The sequence below is a fragment of the Hippopotamus amphibius genome, chromosome 1, assembly GCF_030028045.1.
Source record: "Hippopotamus amphibius kiboko isolate mHipAmp2 chromosome 1, mHipAmp2.hap2, whole genome shotgun sequence".
Taxonomy (NCBI): Eukaryota; Metazoa; Chordata; class Mammalia; order Artiodactyla; family Hippopotamidae; genus Hippopotamus; species Hippopotamus amphibius.
Genome location: NC_080186.1, coordinates 159,012,328 through 159,032,584, shown reverse-complemented (window position 1 = coordinate 159,032,584; position 20,257 = coordinate 159,012,328). Strand labels below are relative to the sequence as shown.

The 20,257-nt window shown below is 46.9% G+C and overlaps 1 protein-coding gene across 4 annotated transcripts in view; it reads left to right on the top strand.

Annotated features, from left to right (window-relative positions):
• The window catches only part of ARHGAP26 (Rho GTPase activating protein 26), a 448,717-nt gene that overhangs the window by 104,325 nt on the left and 324,135 nt on the right, over positions 1-20,257 (top strand). For all 4 annotated transcript variants that reach the window (XM_057732267.1, XM_057732256.1, XM_057732285.1 and 1 more), the window contains exons 2-4: positions 9,135-9,230; positions 10,830-10,891; positions 15,889-15,960. In XM_057732267.1, the coding sequence (XP_057588250.1) occupies positions 9,135-9,230; positions 10,830-10,891; positions 15,889-15,960 (230 nt within the window). The remainder of the gene's footprint in view (positions 1-9,134; positions 9,231-10,829; positions 10,892-15,888; positions 15,961-20,257) is intronic.

Below are 20,257 nucleotides of genomic sequence, written 5' to 3'. Positions count from 1 at the left end.
TCTGAAGGAGTCAGGCCAAAGATATAACAGTACAGTTCCACTAGAGTAGTTCAGTCCCCAAGGAATTAGGTCAAAGGCTTAATAGCACAGTTCCAGTAGAACAGCCCCAGCCCTTACTTCCAAAGGAATCAGGCCAAAGGCTGAAGTGACACAGTTCCAATGATACAGCTCCTGTTCCAAAAGGAATGGACTGAAAGCTAGCACAGTTTGAACTGGAATAGCCTGGTTTCAAAAATCAGGCTGAAGTGCCAGGTAAATGCTTGAATGTAGAACAAGGCCTTTTCCAGGAAGGATGAAGCCTTGAAATAGATGGCAGATAAAACCTGGAGAGCTTCAAAACACAAAGAGGGCAGAAGCTTGGATTTGGAGAGAGGGAGAAAATCTTAGCCTCAAACCCCAGGGTTGGTGAGAAAAGCAGTGAACAATGGGCTTGAAGTGGGTGCCACACCTGTTTGCTCACCAGCCTTGGAGTCATTGGGGGCCTTCTCTGGATCCACATATGGGCCACCAAAATCTTGACCTCAAACTAATAGACTGCCAGTTAATTCCAGTAAAAAGTGGGTTTATTTGCAATCAACAAAGATTTGTCATTTGGGGTCTACAATCACGGTGAGCCACATGCGAGTCCCTGCCCAGCAAGGAGAGGAGAACTCTTTCAAATAGGGGAGAAGGAATCTGAGAGGGCTGTAGTAGATGAAGAATCCATTGGAGGAATCGACAGTTCAAAGTATAGTGGCTTTTCATCGGCTGAGTTGTGACAGTCTCTCATTGGCTGAGCTCTTGCCAGGAAAGAAGAGGGAGACTTTCTTTTTCCTCCTGAGCTCTGCTAACTTTGTAGGGCGTGAGAGCTTGCCCTTCTGGCCTCCTGACTCTATGTTAATTAGAGTTTATTAACTTTTTAATTAGTTAATTTGTTGGCTACGTTGGGTCTTCGTTGGTGCATGCGGGCTTTCTCTAGTTGCAGTGAGTGGGGGCTACACTTCGTTGTGATTCACGGGCTTCTCATTGTGGTGGCTTTGCTTGTTGCAGAGCACGAGATCTAGGCGTGTGGGCTTCAGTAGTTGTGGCACATGGGCTTAGCTGCGCCACAGCATGTGGGATCTTCCCATATCAGGGCTCGAACCTGTGTCCCCTGCATTGGCAGGCAGATTCTTAACCACTGTGCCACTAAGGAAGTCCCTTGATTTTTATTAATTTTTGCATGTTGTAGGTCTGATGCTGAATTACGTAACATATAATGGTCATTGATTAGTAAGTGTTCGTTAAGCACCTACTATGTGGCACTGCCATTCAGCTAGTCCTTGACTTTCTTATCTATAAAAGATCAAGTGTTATCTCTTAAACTGTCAATATTCTTATGAGGAAAGGTTAATATAGCACTTGGGAAATACAGATGTCTTTGTATACATCATTTGTGTATACAGTTGACCCTTAAACAATGTGGGTTTGAACTGGGTGGGTCCACTTATATGTGGATATTTTTCAGTTGTAAATACTACGGTACTACATGGTTTGTGGTTGGTTGAATCTGCAGATGTGGAGAACTGTGAATACGGAGGACCAACTATAAGTTATAAGTGGTTGACCCCCATGTTGTTTAAGGGTCAGCTGTAATTATGTATATACAGTGATGATGCTACTGATCACTCTTACTTGGACTTGAAATTGGAGATTTTAGTAGGGAGCAGAGTTTCTTTGAATCCCTTATGCTCTCCTTATCTCCAGGCTGAGTTGTGGGCACCATCGTCCAGGTTGAGAGGTGTCATCCTACGGAGAAAGTCCCTTGACTGTGGTTGTGTGTTCTTGAGTGAAGTAGGATGGAAAGTCAGAGTAGAAGTTCCCGTACTGAGTTCTGGGCTAGCTCCTAAGTGAAAGGCTTAATCAGTGTTTAAGTTGATCTAGTATCTCTTCTGTATAAAAATATGGTTTCCATTTCCTTGGGGATGAAGTTCAAATTCCTTACCTTGGCATTCAGTTCCTTCCAGGGTTTGATTCTAACCTCTCTTCCCAGTCTTATCTCCTATCCATCAATCTGGGCTTCCTGCTGTTCCTGCTTAGGTTCTTTCCTTCTACATCTCTGCTTCCCATTGCTACTTCTAGAATACCTTTCCATGCCTGTCTCCCCTGCTGTGCATCTCCTCGCATTTCTAGATATCCAAATAGTACCGAAGTTTTAAGGTGCACTTCAAATGCCACTTCCTATTCTTTCCTTTTTCTTTTTTTTTCTGAGAAGCCTCCTTCAGTGGCCCTACCTGAAATAATATTCTTCTTACACTTCTGTGGCTATTTTTTTTTCAACTCTCAGATTACCTTAGCATGCACTGCTTTAATTTGTAAATTTGTATACACAGATATGACCCTTCTAAACTGCATTCTCCTCAAAGATATGGAATGTATACGTCATCTTTTTATTTTTTTGAGCACATTTAATAGATTCTCAAATATTGGAGTAAATTAGGCAATGTGGTGTAATAGTTAAGAGTTTGTGGATCAGAGGGACCATGTTTCTTATACTACCAGTTATTAACTGTGTGGCTGTGACAGGTTTTTTAACCTCTCTCAGTCTGTTTACCCATCTGCAAAATAGGAGTAATAATATGTGCTCAGTATGATGGTTGTAGGGATAAAATGATTTAGATTGCTTAGTAGGTACATGTTACACTATAAGTATCCAATAAACTAATGCATAATATATTTAAAGTTATTTTGATATAGATTAAGGTGAGTTTGAGTCTCCCATATTATACTTGAAGCATGTTTTCACACAAATAGAATTAGAAACCTCATCTGGAAAAGGAATGACACACCTTTCTTTCTTTTGTTTGATTTCATTTTAAAAATCAACTCTGAAAATTTCATTAGCGTTGGTGCTCTGGTTGGAAAAACAAATTCTCCAGAGTCAGTGCTGGCTATGGCCTCATTTAGGAAATAAAGTTTTAGGGGAAATGGCCTTAGGAAAAGCATGTGGATGTGTAATCAGAATGCAGATTATATGACATGCTGTGGCTGATGTGGTTGGTGGGTATATCATCCTCTGGAGAGATGAGCGGTTTTCTGCATCTTCTCCAGCCAGATTTAAAAGGATGTGAGAGGCACTTTGGTGTTGACTTCACCTCTCCAGCCCTTCTCCTCCATATCTCAGACTTGAATGGATAAGATCAACACAGGTTCTTGGAATGTATTAGGACACTTCTTCCCCCATGGAGGCCAGGGCCTCTCCCTCCATTGCTGATTGACAAATGTCCAGTGGACATTTCGCTTCTCGGGTAGGTGTCTTCATCAGTGGGGCAGGATGAAGGTTGGCCCTTTGTTTCTCCTTGAGTCTTGGCACACCTTCTCTGATACAGTCGATCGCCATCTAGAGGCCACAAGCAAGACTGCACATCACAGAAACTAGACAAATGTTCGTATTGTAAGATTTGAACATGGTCTATTTCTTTTTGCTTATGTAATGTAGGGTTCAGGCATTTAACAAGGGGATGTCACTTTTCTTACAGTTAAGCAATGGAACTTAGTTTAAAATGCCACATGCAGACTTGAGGAAATGCCTGTCTCTAAGCACAGGTTTTGGTAGGTTGTGTTCTCAGCTTGCCCAGAAATGGGGAAAGAGAGAAGAGTCACTGGGAATGCTTCTTTCCTCTGTTTCAGCTCCAGGCTTGGGGACGTGCTGGGGTTGAAAGGGGACACCTGCCTGTGACCAACAGTTGGCATGTTTGTAGCTCATTTGTCCTGGTCACTTGGTGTAGAGAAGGTTTTGCTTTGTTGGATGCTGCCAACTCTTTCTTCAGCTCTGTGGGAACCTTCCTCAATGGACAGCGTCAGGGCAGGTTGGTGCTATGTTAGCAGTAAGCACATTCTTACACATGTAAGCTCTAACCAGACTTACATAAGTTGGAAAATTTCACCTAATGTACCTAATCTGTTTTTTTTTTCACTCATCGAGCATAAAATGGGAATTTCACCTTGGAGTGTGATGAACTGGACTGTGGCGTACCCGACTTCGTCTCTCCCTTTGTTGCTTCTGTGACACCCACTCTCAGTCAGGCACGGTGGTAGTTTCTGAGAACACAGGTCCTGAGGTGGTGAGCGTGAAGGGACACAGTCCTCACCCTTATGGAACTTAGCAGTTGGGGAGACACTAATCAAATAATTACCTGAATGATATAAAATTGGTGTGAAGAAGAGGTTCATAGGATTCTGGGAACGAAATTGGGGCAAGGTTTGGTCTGATTAGACAAGTCAGGAAAGGCTTCCTGGAGGAAGAAACTGTTGAGCTGAGGGCTATAGACAGGAGTTGGGCCCATTCCAGGAACTGGCAGAGGCCAGGGGGGCTTCTAGAGCCCACTGGGTGGTGGCGGCCTAGACCCTGCAGAACCTCTCAGGCCTTGGGAGGGACTTTGGTCTTTGTTCTTAGAGCCCTGGTAAGCCATCACAGGGTTCCCTGCTGGAGCCAACACCATCGGGTGGAGAACCGCTGGAGGGACAAAAGTGGATGTGGGGAGACTAGGGAGGGGCAGCTGTAGTTACCCAGGCAATGGGGGTATTTGATTTAAGGGTTGCTGGTAGTAATGGAGGAGTGTGCGGAACCTAGATGCTTAGGAGGCAAAGTAGACAGACTTGGGAAGGATACCGTTGCTGTCAAGGATGACGCGTGGGTGTCTTACTCTGACTTGTGTGGCAGGACGAATGATGGTGCCCTTTGCCCAGCTAGGGACACAGGAAGGGGCCCTTGGTTGGCCTTTGGGGAGCCAGTAGGAGAGGAGAGAGAATTTTATTTTGAGCATGTTGAATTTTACCTGGGAATGGGGCTTGTGGGGAAAAGCTACAACCTTTCGGGCTCATGTCCACCTCTCTGGTCTCATTGTGGGTCCTCTCGTCTGGGGAATCTCAGACATTCCACACAAGCCAACTTGTGCTGCTGTGGCCGATCAGATCGATGCAACAGGTTTTGAGGGCCACCTTGTCCAGCCCTGCCCTAGGTGCTCATCGTGCATTGTTATATAAAACTGCTCATGAATACTTCCAGAGTCATTCCAAGTGCAGGGCGATGGGGTGCAGAGAGTAAGTGTAATTAATTCTCAGAGGAGGTAGAGACTACGAGGCCTGGGGACTTTGGTGTTTCTGTGTTTTAAGCAGCCAGGAGGCCAGTCCTGTTGCAAGTGCTTTCCTCAGCAGTTGGTCTTTATTAACTATAATCAGTTTCTAAGTCTAGGGACATATGACAGGGTAGCAAAACATTTTAAGAGTAGTTATATCCAATCTTGGTAACTTTGAAGGTCAGATGCACTGAAAATTAAATATAATTGTAAGGTTACCTTGAGCCCATTATGTGCGTATTCACGAGCCTGTGTTTGTGTGCATGTGTGTTAAGTTTTACCCACGGAGAAAAAGGAAATGGCTTGACTTGTGTAAATCCAGGTAGATTCTAACTTAAAAAATTAGGATAAAGCTGCTGTTTTGGTGAAATAAAGGGTTACACTTGGCTTACTCTCTTTAAACTCTGCGGAATTAGTATCCGCTGTTGCGGAGCACAGCCTCTCCAGGAAGAGAAGGATCCTTTCCTCTGGTCCCCAAGTGAGCAGGCAGCTTTAGGAGCAGCCTGTCAGGGCCCAGACTCCAGCCACTTGCAGATCTCTACCCGCCTGGTCTCCTCACTCAGCGGCAGAGCCTACTTACACTGTAAAGCGGATCCTTGTCCTCCCCAGAGGCTGCCAGTCACGCCTTCTCTCCGCTCTGGCCAGCGTTCTGCCTTTCTAGCAACAGATGTTTCTGCAAAGTAAATATTATTGCCTCTGCTTGGCTCCTCGCTGTGCTGTGTGCTGCCTGAACATGAAACAGTGGGGTTACATGAGTAGGGTGCCATGCAGCTTGGCACGCACCCAGCACCAGCACCAGCACCAGCCTCCCCGCCTTCTCCTTTTCTCTTACTGGAATGTGTGTGTGCGATTCTTCTGTGCACCAGAATGAAGGCTCCGGAAAGAAGCCTCTGTGCCGCTGCATATCCAGCATGATCACCTGCATAAGATGCCAGCGCTCTTTCTGGGTGGCAGTGGCCAAGAAGCAGTGGCTTGGGTGTCCTCTTTTTGATGTCCTCTCCATTGTCCCAAGTAACAGAGGAGAGTGGATCTTAACGGGGTGCGGCCACGTGGTGTCCCACCAGGACCTCAGTTCAGAGGACTTGAGTTGCAGATTGACTTCTTAGAGGTTGTGTGCTCTTATGCCAGTCCTTTAACTTCTCTGGACTCTCAGTACAGGTAATCATGCTTCCCTTCCCTGGGTCCTGTTACTGGAGGAATAATGTGGGAAGGAAGAGTAGCCCAGCCTTGCCTAGAACTGAAGCTGACAGTGTACAGAGCACTCACCCCATGTGTCTCGGTGGCTGCACTGACAGCCCCGCAGCTTAGGGAGGTCTCCTCACTCAGAGGCTGTTTCTGTGAGGTGAGATGACAGAGACTTTATGACTAACCCAGGGTTAGTCACATAGCTGGTCAGTGATGGAGCTGAAGCCTGAACCCAGGAGCCAGTGGAAGTTGGTGTGAGGGCAAGGCGCTGGGGAGGGGCTGGACCAGTGAAGAACCAGGACCCCACGTAGCACAAGCGGAGGAGGGAGGTCCTCCAAAGCGAGCTGGAGGTGACGTTCCAAAGGCCGGGGAGTGGATGCTGAACAAGGAAACAGCAGGCGTCCACTGTACCTTTACCCAGAGAGTTCTGTCTCAGGCACGTGTCATTCAAGCCCATGGTGAGTTCCTTTTCAGATTCTACTAACTGGGCTCTTCACTCTACCCAGTGTCCTCACTGGCCCACAGCCCAGTATTGACTCCACACCAGGACTCATTACCTCATCTCCCATCCAGGGGACTGGCCTCTTTATCAGCTTCCTGGGGCCCACAGTGCTTCTCGGGGTGTGCTGTGGTGGGGTGTGCTGTGTGCCACTGCAGAGGGAAGTCGGGTCCCTTTGTGCTTGTAAGCTAACAGGCCTGGCCTTGGTTCCGTGGGCCTCCTGTGGAAGGGCCCACAAAGGCCCCATTGTGCAGGATTAGCCACCGCTCGGTCCTCCCTGGCAGCAGCCCCTGGCAGCATGGCTTTTCAGGTATGAGCTGAGAGCTTCCCCAAGCCTGGCTGACTTTTCTCCCTTTTCCTGCTTTGCTGAGAAGATGGTCCAGCTTGAGTCCTGCTTGTGCTGTTGGGAAGGCACAGGAGGGTTGCTGAGCGGATAGAGAAGCAGTCCTGTTTTTACTCCTTTGCTCAGGCCTTTCTCTGTGAGTTCTGATCAGAGGAACATTCTGGCAAAGCCAAGACTGCCCACATACCATGCATTGCACACGTTGGACCTCTCGGAAGGCTTTGTCTTTCACTGGGAAAGATTATTCTCCCTCGTTTTCTTCCTGCCTGCCCGGGGCCGCGCCTGTCCTTCCTCCCCTCAGTGTTCTGACTTTCACATGCATCTGTTTCTTTCTTGACTTGCTAGGGAGTGATGTGTGTTCTTGGGGATCTCCTCAGCCTGGGTTGGCCAGTCTTAAAAGATGCGTGATTTCCTTGTTGGCATCTTTGAACTTTTGGCCAGGAACCATTCCATTAAAGTGACTGAAATGCGGAGAGACCAGAGACTGCTGGCTGTTGGCTCCTGTGTTCTCCACTCCAAGTGCCTTCCCCTTCTGGTGTCAAGTGGAGGGGCTTGCACAAGCCATAGTTAGCTCGGGGCCTGTGTCACCCCAGCTCAGGTTGGGAGGGTGGTCCTGGAGCAGGAGCCCCGGTATCCATGCAGTGGTTTGAGCCTCAGACCTGAGAACAGCAGGACAGCACTGTTGCTTGGGATAAACGCTAGGATCAGTGAGCGCAACACTGGCGGTTAGATTTGTGTACAGTACCCCCAACTCCCCTCCACAGACACACAGTATTCATCATGTACTGAGGAGGGTTCAGTGCCCGGTACGTGGAGGGGAAACACACCAGCAGATGGAAAAAAAGGGACTCCTAACTTCAAGGGACAAATCTAGGAGCTAAAGAGAAGTGCTGGGGATCACGAATGCTTTAATACCAACAGGTTCTGTGGATCTGTGAAGCCAGAATCCCTGCCCCCCCCGCTCCTCCCAGGACCTTATTAAAGCCAGACCTGGTTGCCAGTTATGCCTCATATTTCCCTCCTCTGGGAATTTGAACATAATGCCATTTCCCCTTCAATGAGGGAAACATGTCCGAGGGTAATTTGAATGATTAGCCTAATCTGCAGGAAGGCTGCACATGGAATTAAGTTAAGCACATTTGCGCGGAACAGCCTTGCCTGTCAGTCCACTTAAAGGTACCTTGGCGGTTTGTACCCTTAACAGAAGCTGAGGGTTCAGGAAGGATCATTGGCTTTTATTATTGTCTTAACTGAAAGCTTATTTTTTAAATTTGACAAGGGCCTCCATGAGCTTTCTTTATAGATACCATGTGTGGGGTGTGTTTTTACCCCAACTCAGAACATTGCCAGGGCTTTGTTCTTGTGGCAGTGGTGGAATGAGGTGACCCAGGGAACTGGTTCAGGCGGAGATTTTTCAGGTTGGTGGCCACTCTGCTCTGAGGGGAGCCCAGAGGGTTCTGAGAACTTGGGCCTCCTGTGTCCTTGGGTCTTAAGAGGAGATCTGGGAGATCCTGTGCAGTTCCAAGTCCTTTGTGCCAACTCCCTGCCTAATGCCAGTTTGTCATGTGTGTTGGACGGGGCGGGGTGGGGTGGGGGTGGGGTGTTGAACCTGATGTGGGGACAGCGTCACTGACCATGCAAAGGGTCAGTGACAGAGCAGGGCTGTAGATGCTAATGTGGGCTCTGATCCTGTCCTTCTTAGGCAAGTGGATTCCCACCAGTGTCAAGTGGGGGTAGCAGGACTCGCTGTGTAGCTTGAGGAATTAGAGAGTGAGGCCCAGACTTGTTAAAGCAAATGTTGCAAAAATACTAACCCCTGAGGCAAATCAGTTATTTCATGTTATAAACAAGTATTTACTATTTTGAATTTACATTTTTCTGTGCTTTGAGATGGACTCAGGAACAGGTCTGCTAGCTGCTGTATTAGTAGAAGAACTAAAAAAGTGCAGGAAATATGAAAGCAGGTTTATTTCAGTAATTCATATTTTTTACTCCTTTTTTTTGCTTCTAGATTTGTCTTCAGCAAAGCGGAAATTTGCAGATTCCTTAAATGAATTTAAATTTCAGTGCATAGGAGATGCAGAAACAGATGATGAAATGTGCATAGGTAAGTCAAAGCCACATGTAAGAGTATAAAAAGTGCATCGTTTACCACAACTTTCCATGTCCTAACTGAGTCTTTCCCCTGGAATAGGGAGTATGTAAGGGTTGTAAATTAATAAGTCAGTATTGAGTGGAGCAGGTAGAGTTAAGTGAGGGTCAGGGCCCGGGGCTCTCCGGGGCTTCTCCTCGGAGTCCCGGGATTGCCTCTTTCACGCTCTGGCCTGCAGGAGAAAGCGGGAAGGTTTGCTGTGGGGCTCCTATCTCCACTCTGTTAGCGCTGAGCTTCTGGCTGGCTTTGTGATGTTCTTCCCCCAACCACCGTACTTTAGAATTAGAGAAAAGCAGAACACACGGGGAGTTGGGAGAAGAATTAGATCAGAGGTTGCAAGTGATAGCTCATGGGCTGAGGTCCTAACGCAGCCATGTTTTTGAATTACCATATAAATTGAAATCATACAAAGTTCCAGTTTTCCATAGCTTCTTTGAAAATTGGGGAGCCTGAGCAGCGGGCCCCTCATTCTGCACTGGCAGCAGTTGGCTGGAGCTATGTAGCTGTTGCTGCCTTCGGATGGGGAGAGGAACTTGGTGTCTGGGTCACGGCCCCACCTCTCCCTTGCCGTTTCCTTAACAAGAGGCTGAGAGCGGAGATTACCATTGACTGGCTTGCTGTGCCGTGTCACTCTTCACCATTCCCTGTCCATCTTCTGTGGGCAACACTGAGCACAGAGGATTTGCAATGTCAAGACACCTGTCTTTCCCAGGGCCTAGTTATTGCACCTTATTCTTCCATTGGGCATCTTGGTTGACTCCAGTGAGCAAGAGTTGAGCAAGTTGCATTGAATTAATTAAGTCACCAAGTGCTTATGGAGTCCCTGTTGGCATACAGAGCAGCAGGATCTGGGGATGAGCAGAAGTAATTGGGAGGCAGCTGAGAACAGTGAACACGTATCATTGTTGTAGCTCCTGAACATACGTGTGCTTTTCCCAACATTACACGAATGTCTTGAATATCCTTAGGGTTATTGTATGCAATGCTTAATGCCTTTGGAGTAATTCTGGCGAAGGAGACTGTCCACATCTGACTGCTGTGTTGCCAGCTGTGTTGCAATAATAGGGGGCTTGAGGACTCAGAGAGGAGAAACCCAAGGAGAAGCCAGAGATGTGGCTTTCAGTGCCAGCGGCATTGTTTGTTTAGCTCTGGTGCAAAGAAAAGGTTGGGTTCTGATGCAACCCCACAACAAAGGTTGAGGAGGTTGAATCCTGGGCAGGAAATCCTTGAACTCCTAAGAGGAACTCTGCCCCGTCCAGCACAGAGCCTTGGAGCTGGCCACCATCCCATAAGTCCTGGGTACTCTCAAGAACAGGCAGGTCTTTTCTTTGAAGGAAACCCTTCCCTAGCTTGAGTGCCCAGCAGATTACCCTTCATTTCTGGGTCATCCTTAATGGTTAATGATGAAAAAATAAAGGGAGTCTTGGGAAGAGTTGTCTCTAGGCTTCTGCATATGCCAAGGGATTTCAGTCCATAACACAATAGCTGTATCTGGAAAGGTTCCCAAAGGCCTGTCATTCCACTGCCATTTCATGGCCCCTTTCTCTTTTCCAGCAAGGTCTTTGCAGGAGTTTGCCACTGTCCTCAGGAATCTTGAAGATGAACGGATACGGATGGTGAGTATGGCTGGGCTGCCCTTGGTCCTGGACAGTGTGGTAATGTTGAGGGAGCACAGGATTTGTTGTCAGAAGAACGGGGCTTGAGTCCAGGCTCTGCCACATGAGTGCTGCAGGCTTGTGAGCAAGCCTCATCTTCTCATCCTTGCTGGGTTTGAAGCCTTTTGTAAGTATTAAAGGATTATCCTCCATAACTTAGAACCACATTGTTGTCCTCCTAAAGATTCACTATAAGGTGTATATATACAGTATATGACTTAAGGTGGGTCTTTAGAATTATTTAACTTTTGAGAGCCTCAGATTGCTTACTGGCGGAATGGGAATGAAGGTGCCTCACTCTGCTCCCCTTCTCCTCACCTTATTAAACCCAACCAGGAGCTCTCCTTCACTTTTATTTTATTTTTTAAATGTATTTATTTATTTTTAAAAATTTATTTTATTATTTGTTTTTGGCTGTGTTGGGTCTTCGTTGCTGTGCACGGGCTTTCAACTGGTTACAGCTAGCAGGGGCTACTCTTCATTGTAGTGCACGGACTGCTCACTGCGGTGGCTTCTCTTGTTACAGAGCATGGGCTCTAGGCTCATGGGCTTCAGTAGTTGTGGTGTGTGGGCTCAGTAGTTGTGGCTTGCAGGCTTTAGAGCGCAGGCTCGGTAGTTGTGGCGCACAGGCTTAGTTGCTCCTCGGCATGTGGGATCTTCCCGGACCAGGGCTCAAACCCGTGTCCCCTAACAGTACCTGCCATGTTGGTAGGTACCCAATCAATGGGTACTTAGTAAATGATGGGAACTATAGGAAGTTCTTCAAAGAGAGGCAGTGTGCAAATTCAAGAATCAACTGCTGATCTCCAGGTTCTTAAGAGATACCTTTTATACGAGAATTTATTCTGATGTGGTTCACCATTCACAGATGAGGGATTTCACATCCACAGGAAGCTCTTTGGGCCTCCCTGTTATTCCTAAAATATCAGGAATGAAGCTGCATGCCGATTTGTCCCCAGGTGGGCTTGTCTCTAGGCAACAGTGCTCTAGAGGCCTAGGGAAGGGTCATCAATGAGCATTTTTCTTCTCTTCCCATACTAACAGCCAATGGTTTCAAGACTAAGACTACTGTCTTAGTCTGTTCCGGTGGCCATAGTAGAATTCCATAGATTGGGTGGCCTAAACAACAAACCTTTATTTTTCACAGTTGTGGAGACTGGGTAGTCCAAGATCAAGTTGCTGGTTGATTTGGTTCCTAGTGAGGGCCCTCTTCCTGGCTTGCGGACAGCTACCTCCTTGCTGTTTTCTCACAGGGCAGGGAAAATGTCGGGGAAACTCTCCTCTTTCTTCTTATGAGGTCACTAATCTCATCATGAGGATTCTATCCTCGTGACCTAATTATCTCCAAAGGCTCCTCTCTAAATATCAATACTGTTACATTGGGGTGTTAAAAGATCAAATGAGGCCTGTTAAATTTTTAAGTTTATTTGAACAAAAATTGATTCAAATTGGGTAGAACCAACCCGGAAGTGGTTAGGAGCACTCCATCAACAGGAGGTAGAGCAAAGACTTATACAGCAGATATGGAAGCAGAGCAAGGAAGTTATTTGATTGGCTATAGCTTAAGCCTTATTTGGGAAAGTCTAGTTGTTTGTGATTGGTTTCAGTTTCTTAGATTTCAGTTTCTTAACCTTGGGGGATTTATAGCCTCGGGTTTTGGTTTGCTTATGTAGGCTGCTAAGGTATTAGAGCCACCTCGATCTAATGGCCTCCTTGTTTAATTTAACAGGGGTTAGGGCTTCAAATATATAGATTTTGGATGGGATGCAGTTCAGTCCACAGCCTCTACCAAGACATTATGTAGCCATGCATTTTCTATTTTAAGCCTCATGGTGACTCTGTGAAGTGGAACCTTTATCATCCCCATTGACCAGATGAAGATACTAAGGTTTAGAGCTGTTAAGTAACATGCCCAAGATCACACAGTTAGCACGTGGCACAGCCTGGATTCAAACCCAAGTGTGTGTGATACCAAGGAAGCCGGCATTTCTTTAAAACTGCAGCCAGAGCGGAAGCCTGTCACTTTCTGCTCTGCAGAGAGAGACACTGTTTGAGCCTTGACTGCTCCCTGCTGGGTGTTTGAACCAGAATCAGGAGGGTGGTGGCGGCGGCAGCAGGGTTGGTGGTGGGTGGAGGCAGAGGAGAGCTTGTGTGTTTGTGCACGTGCTAGTGCCTCAGAAAGGGAAGTGATTCTTTTGAGTCTGATTCTTGGTAGAGTTATTATTTGGGGGTGGGGGGTGTGGCGAGCAAATCACGATGAATACCCTGCAGATTGCTATGGTCTGGGGTAAGGGAACAATGACTGGATTATACTTTTCAGCTTGCCTCTGCAATTTTATTATTAATGTCAGTGAATCGAGTTTCTGCTGTCTGCGTCTGAGTGTCTGGCCATTGCGAGCCCCCTCCCTACCTCCTCGCCCTGTGACAGCTTCATCATCGATTCAGCTTAGCCTGGCGAAGCTGCACCTCCTTTGGGAAGCCTTCCCTGACTCCCTGGGATATTTGGCCATCCTTTATATTTTCTGAATGTCCAGTTTAATGCCTCTGATTCTACATATACCACAGTGTGTCCTGATGGTCACTGCACATGTCTGTGTCCCCTAAGAAATGTGAGTTCTTAAAGGGCAGAGAATGGGCTGCTGTGCCCCCAATATCAGCACAGTGCATAGAACTGAGTGGAGATTACATAGTCATAGAGTCTTAGACCCAGACAGACCTTATTCCTCACCGTGTGCGGTCCCTCATGTGACAGATAAGAAAAGTGAGTTCTCCGGAAGCATGTGGTAGCAGGACTGGGGCAAGGACTTTGTCATCCTGATTCCAAGGTGGGAAGTTAGGGCTTTTGTACATTTAGCATCTAGTTAGGACTGGATTCTGCCCCATGGTTGTCCACTGGAACAGCTTGGGGACTTTAAAAAATACTGATGCCTGGAACGAAGTACAGAGATTCTGATTTATTGGTCTGGAGCATGACCTGGACATTGGGAATTTTAAAAGCTCCCCAGGTGAGCCTAACCTTCGGCCAGCATTGAGAGCCACTGGCTTAGGGGCTCAGAGCACCATTGTGAATTTCTGAGACTTACACTTGATTTGTGGAAAAGACCGAAATAAGTGAACCAATAAAGCAACATCAAATAACAGTAAAAATCAAGCAAGTTAAATAACATTGCAACACTCTAGAGTTAAAATGCTCTCTCCTAAAATAAGTGCTCTCAGGACTTCCCTGGTGGCGCAGTGGTTAAGAATCCTTCTGTCAATGCAGGGGAGACGGGTTTGAGCCCTGGGCTGGGAAGATCCCACATACTGCGGAGCAACTAAGCCCATGCGCCACAACTACTGAGCCTGCGCTCTAGAGCTCGTGAGCCACAACTGTTGAGCCCTCATGCCACAAGTACTGAAGCCTGTGTGCCTAGAGCCTGTGCTCTACAACAAGAGAAGCCACTGCAATGAGAAGCCCATGCACCACAATGAAGAGTAGCCTGCAACGAAGAATAGCCTGTGCTCGCTGCAACTAGAGAAAGCCTGTGTGCAGCAGTGAAGACCCAATGCAGCCAAGAAATAAATAAATTTATAAAAAAATAAGTAAAATAAAATAAATGCTCTCAAAATTGAGAAGAAGGCAAATGGCAATAAATTTGGAGACCTGGCACCTTCTACCCCTCACATTGTCTAGTTGGTTCTTTGCTGTCTCAATCTATGGCTTCTGGCATTTACTCATTGCAATGGATAGGCATGTGATTTAGAAAAATAATGCTTTGTTGCGACGAGATTCCTGAAATAATTACTTGTGACAAATGAGCAATGAATGACTTAAAAGGAAAGATTGTAAAATATTGTGCTGCCTTAGAAAAGACCATAGAGTCTTAGGGCTGGAACAATCCACCCCACACATTTTGCACATGAGGAAATTAGAGCCCAGAGAGGTTAAAAGTTTTGCCCGTGGTCACACAGTTGGCAGCCAATCAAGAAATCATTCATTCATTCATTTAGTTGTTGAAAAATGTTTGAGTGCTCCTTTGTTTCAGCACTCTTCTGTGTTTTGGGGTTGGTGGTGGACAAGTGAGCATTTACAAGAGAGTGGTGTGTGTATGTGTGTGTGTGTTTGTGCATGCACGTGTTGTAATGCTGAACCAGAAAACTTCAGCTGGCTTACATCTTCTGAAGAAAACACTTGGTGGGGTGATGGGAAGTTTCTTTGGATTGCATTGGTGGTCAGAGAAGGCCTCCCTAAAGAGGTGACCTTTAAGCTGAAACCTGAATGACAATAAGTAATGAGTTGTGCACACAATAATTTGGGGACAGAGCATCTGAGGGAACAGCCAAAAGCAAAGGCTCGGAAGTGGGGCAGGTTTGGTCCATTTGAGGTGCGTTCAGGTGACCACGTAGTTGAGGGCTGGGCCTGAGGGGGTGAATGCGGTGAGACGAGGTTGAAAGGCTGCCAGTGGCCAGGAGGCACAAGTGGCCTGATCCCAGTCCAGAGCTGGTAGGGCTACGCAGGCTTGGGTGGTTTTTATCCACAAAAGGTGGGGTTTTTTTGCAGCGGGTTGGGTTAACCTAGACTCAGTGTTGATCTACTTTAAATATATGTACTTAAATATAACTTGGGTGAATGAGTGTTTACAGGAAGTTGTCACCTGAAGCTTGAGATTTAGAGCCTACTGTGTCACCAGTTCTGCTCTGCCTTCAGTGTGGTTGCTTACGTTTGTAGAGGCCCTCATTTTTATTTTTAAAGAATTTTTCTTACGCACAGGAAGAATATTGTATTTTGAACCAATGACTAGATTTCCATTTGGCATGCTGTTGGTTTAAGTGTTGTGAAGAGGTGACACATGCAACCGTTGTGCTTACTGAGGTTTGATACTGAGCCGTGGGGAGGCCTTTTGTGCCGGAAGTGCTGTGGTTCTGTACTGATCTTGCCTCTGTGTCCCCTCCCCCACTCCTCTGCTTTTCCTCTCCAGATCGAGAATGCCAGCGACGTGCTCATCACTCCCTTGGAGAAGTTTCGAAAGGAGCAGATTGGGGCTGCCAAGGTGAGAATTTCACAAGCCTTGTTCTTGGATTTTAGGGCAGGAGGTCTGGAAAACACGCCACCTTCTTCAGAAAATCTGAGCCCACCATTTTCAGGGAATCCTGGGTGAATAAGCTCAGAGCCCAGCTCATCTGTTCTTCACAAGTGTCTGAAGTAAGACGGAGGGGTCAACCCCAGAGCAGTCATTCTAGTGTTCTGACATCTAATCGTGTTGTGCTAGTTCATAAATCATCCAAAGGTAGAAACCACACCTCCTTTGTGTGAGCAGATACCTGTGTGTTTGGACCCCATGCACTTGTATTGCCTGTGGAGGTCCAGGACTGGCGCCTGGGACAGGGATTGCAAATAGGCCCCTGTGGGCGTGGGAACCCTCTTCTTAGCCCACGTTAGCTGTGTGTGAAAATGAGCCCTCTTGTCGTTAGATCTTTACGTTTTCTTCAAGAGAAACTGAAAAGTCAAAGTTTTATATGAAATTTCCTGGCTTTAAAAAGATACTGGCAAATAATTAAAAAATGTATATTACACATTGTGCAAGTCCAGAAGCAGGACTGCTTCAACCCAGAGGTCACCGTTTGTTATCGCTGACCTGGAGGGATGGTAGCTGAAACTTGGGTGATTCTAACCTGTTACTGAGAGACTGAGGAGGGAATTTTATTCGTTTATTAAAGGTGGATTCTCTGGGGTCCCCCACCCTGTGATAAATCACTAGACAATCCTAGCCAGTTTGACCTTCAGTAGAGTGTTAGAGGCCACCTGTGGGCAAGATGTTTTCATTGAAGTCAATGAAAGCAGCAAGAGTTTCAAGATTTTTTTCCTGTCCCCGACCCCCTCCCCCGCCCCAACTGTGAGTCATTCGGCCTCAGTCCCTGGCGCCACCTGCAGGCAGTTTTGGGCAACATCACCCTTTTACTTGTTGAGAAGGTGTGGATTTTACTCAGCTGTGAAACGGCCTTGAGAGATGCCTGCCTGTGGTTGGGAAAAATATAGCAGAAGTGTAACAAAGTGGGGTCTCCCCCCACCCCCCAACTAAGTGCATCTACTCTCTAAAAATGAATATGATTAGAGTGTGAAAGAAGTGTTGGGTTCATTCAGGGTTATTCAGAGGGATGGAGGGCCCTAGTTTGAGGGAGGGACCATGGCAAAGATTTGTCTTCCAGTTTCACAGCACTTCTCTACCAATTTTACAGTTTTCATTTATGAAGAAATTGGAGCTTGTTGGTCTTCTGTCAGAGGTTAAGGAATGTATAATTTAAAGGAAGTCTTATTTCCACAAAGATTTTTTTCAAGACTTTGAGCAAGCCCAGGGATGGATGGGAAATGCCGAGTGCCCCTCCCTGAGTTCTCGCCGTCGCAGACCCAATGAGCACCTTCTCTTTCGTGGCCTTGGGGCCTGTGCTTCTCACTCCCACAAACACAGCAGTGGCTCTGGAGGTTCTGAAGAGCTTTGAGGCAGAGGCAGAGCAGACCCATTTATTGAGTCATCTTTCAGCAGTCACTTCTCCAACTCTGAGCACAGACCTCTCACTCTGGCCTCTTCTGTCAGCGTGGGTTTGGGGGTTACTACAGTTACCACGGAGGAGGAGCAGAAGTCTCAGTGGGTTCCTTTTGGGTTAATACCAGTGATTGTAATGACAGGAGCAGGTACTTTTCTGGGGGCTATAGATGGTGAGAAACACAGGAATTAAAAAATGTATATAAAATAGTCACTCATCAAAACATGTTTCCCTTTACACACATCCTCTCATTCCCGTTGAAGAATGAGGCGATGACGTTGGGGAGGAGTTTTCATACCGTCCCCTTTGTTATTTCTTTTTTTCAGTATACCTGTTCCTCTTTCCCACCCCCCATCCCCGTACATGTGTATCACAGTATTATGTACATTTAAGAGAACACAAAGAAACAACCTCTCTACTAGGTCATCTAGGGAGCAGACTCAGGAATACCTCAAAGCCTGCAAGTGCTTGTAGCAGCCAAGAGGAAGTCTCTGAACTCTGTCCATGTGATGCTAAAATTACCCTTCCTCTTCGTCCCCACTCTGGTGCTACTTTGGTTGCTATAACAACCTGTTGCTACTTACAGGAAGCAGAAGTTAGAGTTCTGGGGGTGAAGGCTGCACTTGAGGAGAATCCCTGTTAATATAGCTGCTCTGGGGTAGGGTGGACCCTGCAGCTTGGCATAGCCGTGGCCCTACTTTCAGATTTGTGAGTTTGGGGGAGTTTATTTTCCCTGCAGCCGAAGCCGGGCTCTATAGTGAAAGTAGAATAGACATCAGAGAGTAGTGTGGTTAAGAGTGGAACTGCTTGAGTCCAAATCCCACTTGTGCCACTCGCATGTAAACCTGGCAGGTTACTGACCTTCTCCACGCCTGAGATGAGAAATGGGAATGAGATAGTGCTTACCTTGCAGGGTTATTATGAGGAGGAAACGAGTGAACTCCTATAAAGTGCTCAGAACACTGTCATAAAATCATTTGATGTTAGCTATTCTATTTGATACACACGGTTCATTCGTAAAAAAACAGCTGAGAGCCTGCTGTGTGCCTGGCACTAGGCGCCACGCTGCTTTTGGGTGGAGGATAAATGCAGGTGTGGTTGCCGAGCTCATGGTGTGCGAGGAGAAGGGCACTGGACAGAATGATGTGCATAAGCGTATGATTGCAAATTGTAGTGGCTGCTGTGAAAAGTTACCTTCATGGGACATTGGACATGGAAAGTGAGTGGCCTTCTAATAAGAAGGAGGTAGGTGTAGATGATGGACCTCATCATCATCACCACCACCACCACCACCACCAGCGTGGCTGCCACCAGCATCAGCAGCACTGAATTCTGTCGAGCACTTTCCATGTGCCAGGCACCCTGCCAAGCACTGGGCATGGTTTATCTCATTTAGTCCTGACAGTCCTACGATGGGGTGGGTGTTCTTATGCTTTTTTTGTAAATAGCCTCTGAGCTGAAAGGGGAACCTTGGGCCATTATCTCGTCTAGTCATCCTTAGTTTATAGATGAGGGAACTGAATCCTGGAGGGGCAGTGGCTTGTATGGAGTTGAGTATAATTTCCAGGATCCTACCTCTGTCCTGGATCCATTTCGCCACCCACCGTGGACTCCCTGGAAGGTGAACACCATCTTGGTGCCTGAGGGACTGAGTCTCACCACCCTCCTGTCTAAAGAATGTTATCCCGAGCCTAGTGGAGTTATTCCTCCAAAGATCTTGTTGCTGTTTTCTCAGGACAGAAAGTGCTTCCTGTTCTCTTGAGCTCTGGCTGTCCTCTTGAGCGTGGAATGTGGAGGCTTGAGCTGCCAGAAAGTCGCAGAATGCCAGTGACTTTTGTTCCTGAGCCCTTTCCCACCTTTGGCCAGCTGAACTGTGCTGGCACAGGGTGCTCTTTTTGGGGTTGTCGATGAGGCTGGTGGAATGACTGTGCGAGCATTAATTAATTAGAATTGGAACCCCAGCTCAAAGTCGCTGATTTCTATGAAGGAAAAGCGTTGCTTGAGTCCAGTGTCTTGCCTGCACCTCTCTGCCTTTGAAGGAGTGATGTCTCCTCTGGTTTTGTCTTCACTTGCTTCTGCATGTTTGTTTGTGTAAGAATTTCAAGCAAAGTTCAGTTTTGTAGAAATGGATACATGCCGGCTCAAATGGGCATATGCGGATTCTGCCCACTCTGTGAGGTGTAGAGTCTTGCTGTTGACCAGATAAATGGTGTTCTGAAGTCACGAGGGCTTGTCAGAGCTACAGGTGATGGCTTCTTGGTGGTGATTCCTCTATGCTTAGGCTCAGTGTGTTCTGCCCAGAGCATCTGCATGTATTGCTCTGGAAGGCTCCACTCTGCCCCTGGCGAGGTGAGCAGGTCTTCCATCACACCTCCCCTCCCCAGTGAGGCCGCTCCGGAACACTTTCCTGCAGCGTCTCTGGGGCCGCACCCTGTTTGCTTCCTTCATGGCACCTGTGGCAGTCTGGAATCATGCTGTTTGTTTATCGTTAATTGTGTTTCTCCTTTTGCTGGAACATCGCTGCCATGAGGGTGGGGCCATTTCTGCCTTGTATTGTATTATATTTCCACTGCCTGAAGGATCCTAACACAGAGTACTTGCTCATTATAGCTTCATTAAATGAAGATATCCCTGAGCTTCCCTATCTGACTGCACATTTTTTCCTCCTCTTGTAAGCCTTGGAGTTGCAGAAAAATATCTCCTGTAGGTTCCATGTGAGTCAAAAACAGGAATGATGCATCCAGTTAGTACATTTGATCCTGTTTATCAGGCAATGGTGGACCTTCCTCCAGCCGCCTTGCCCAC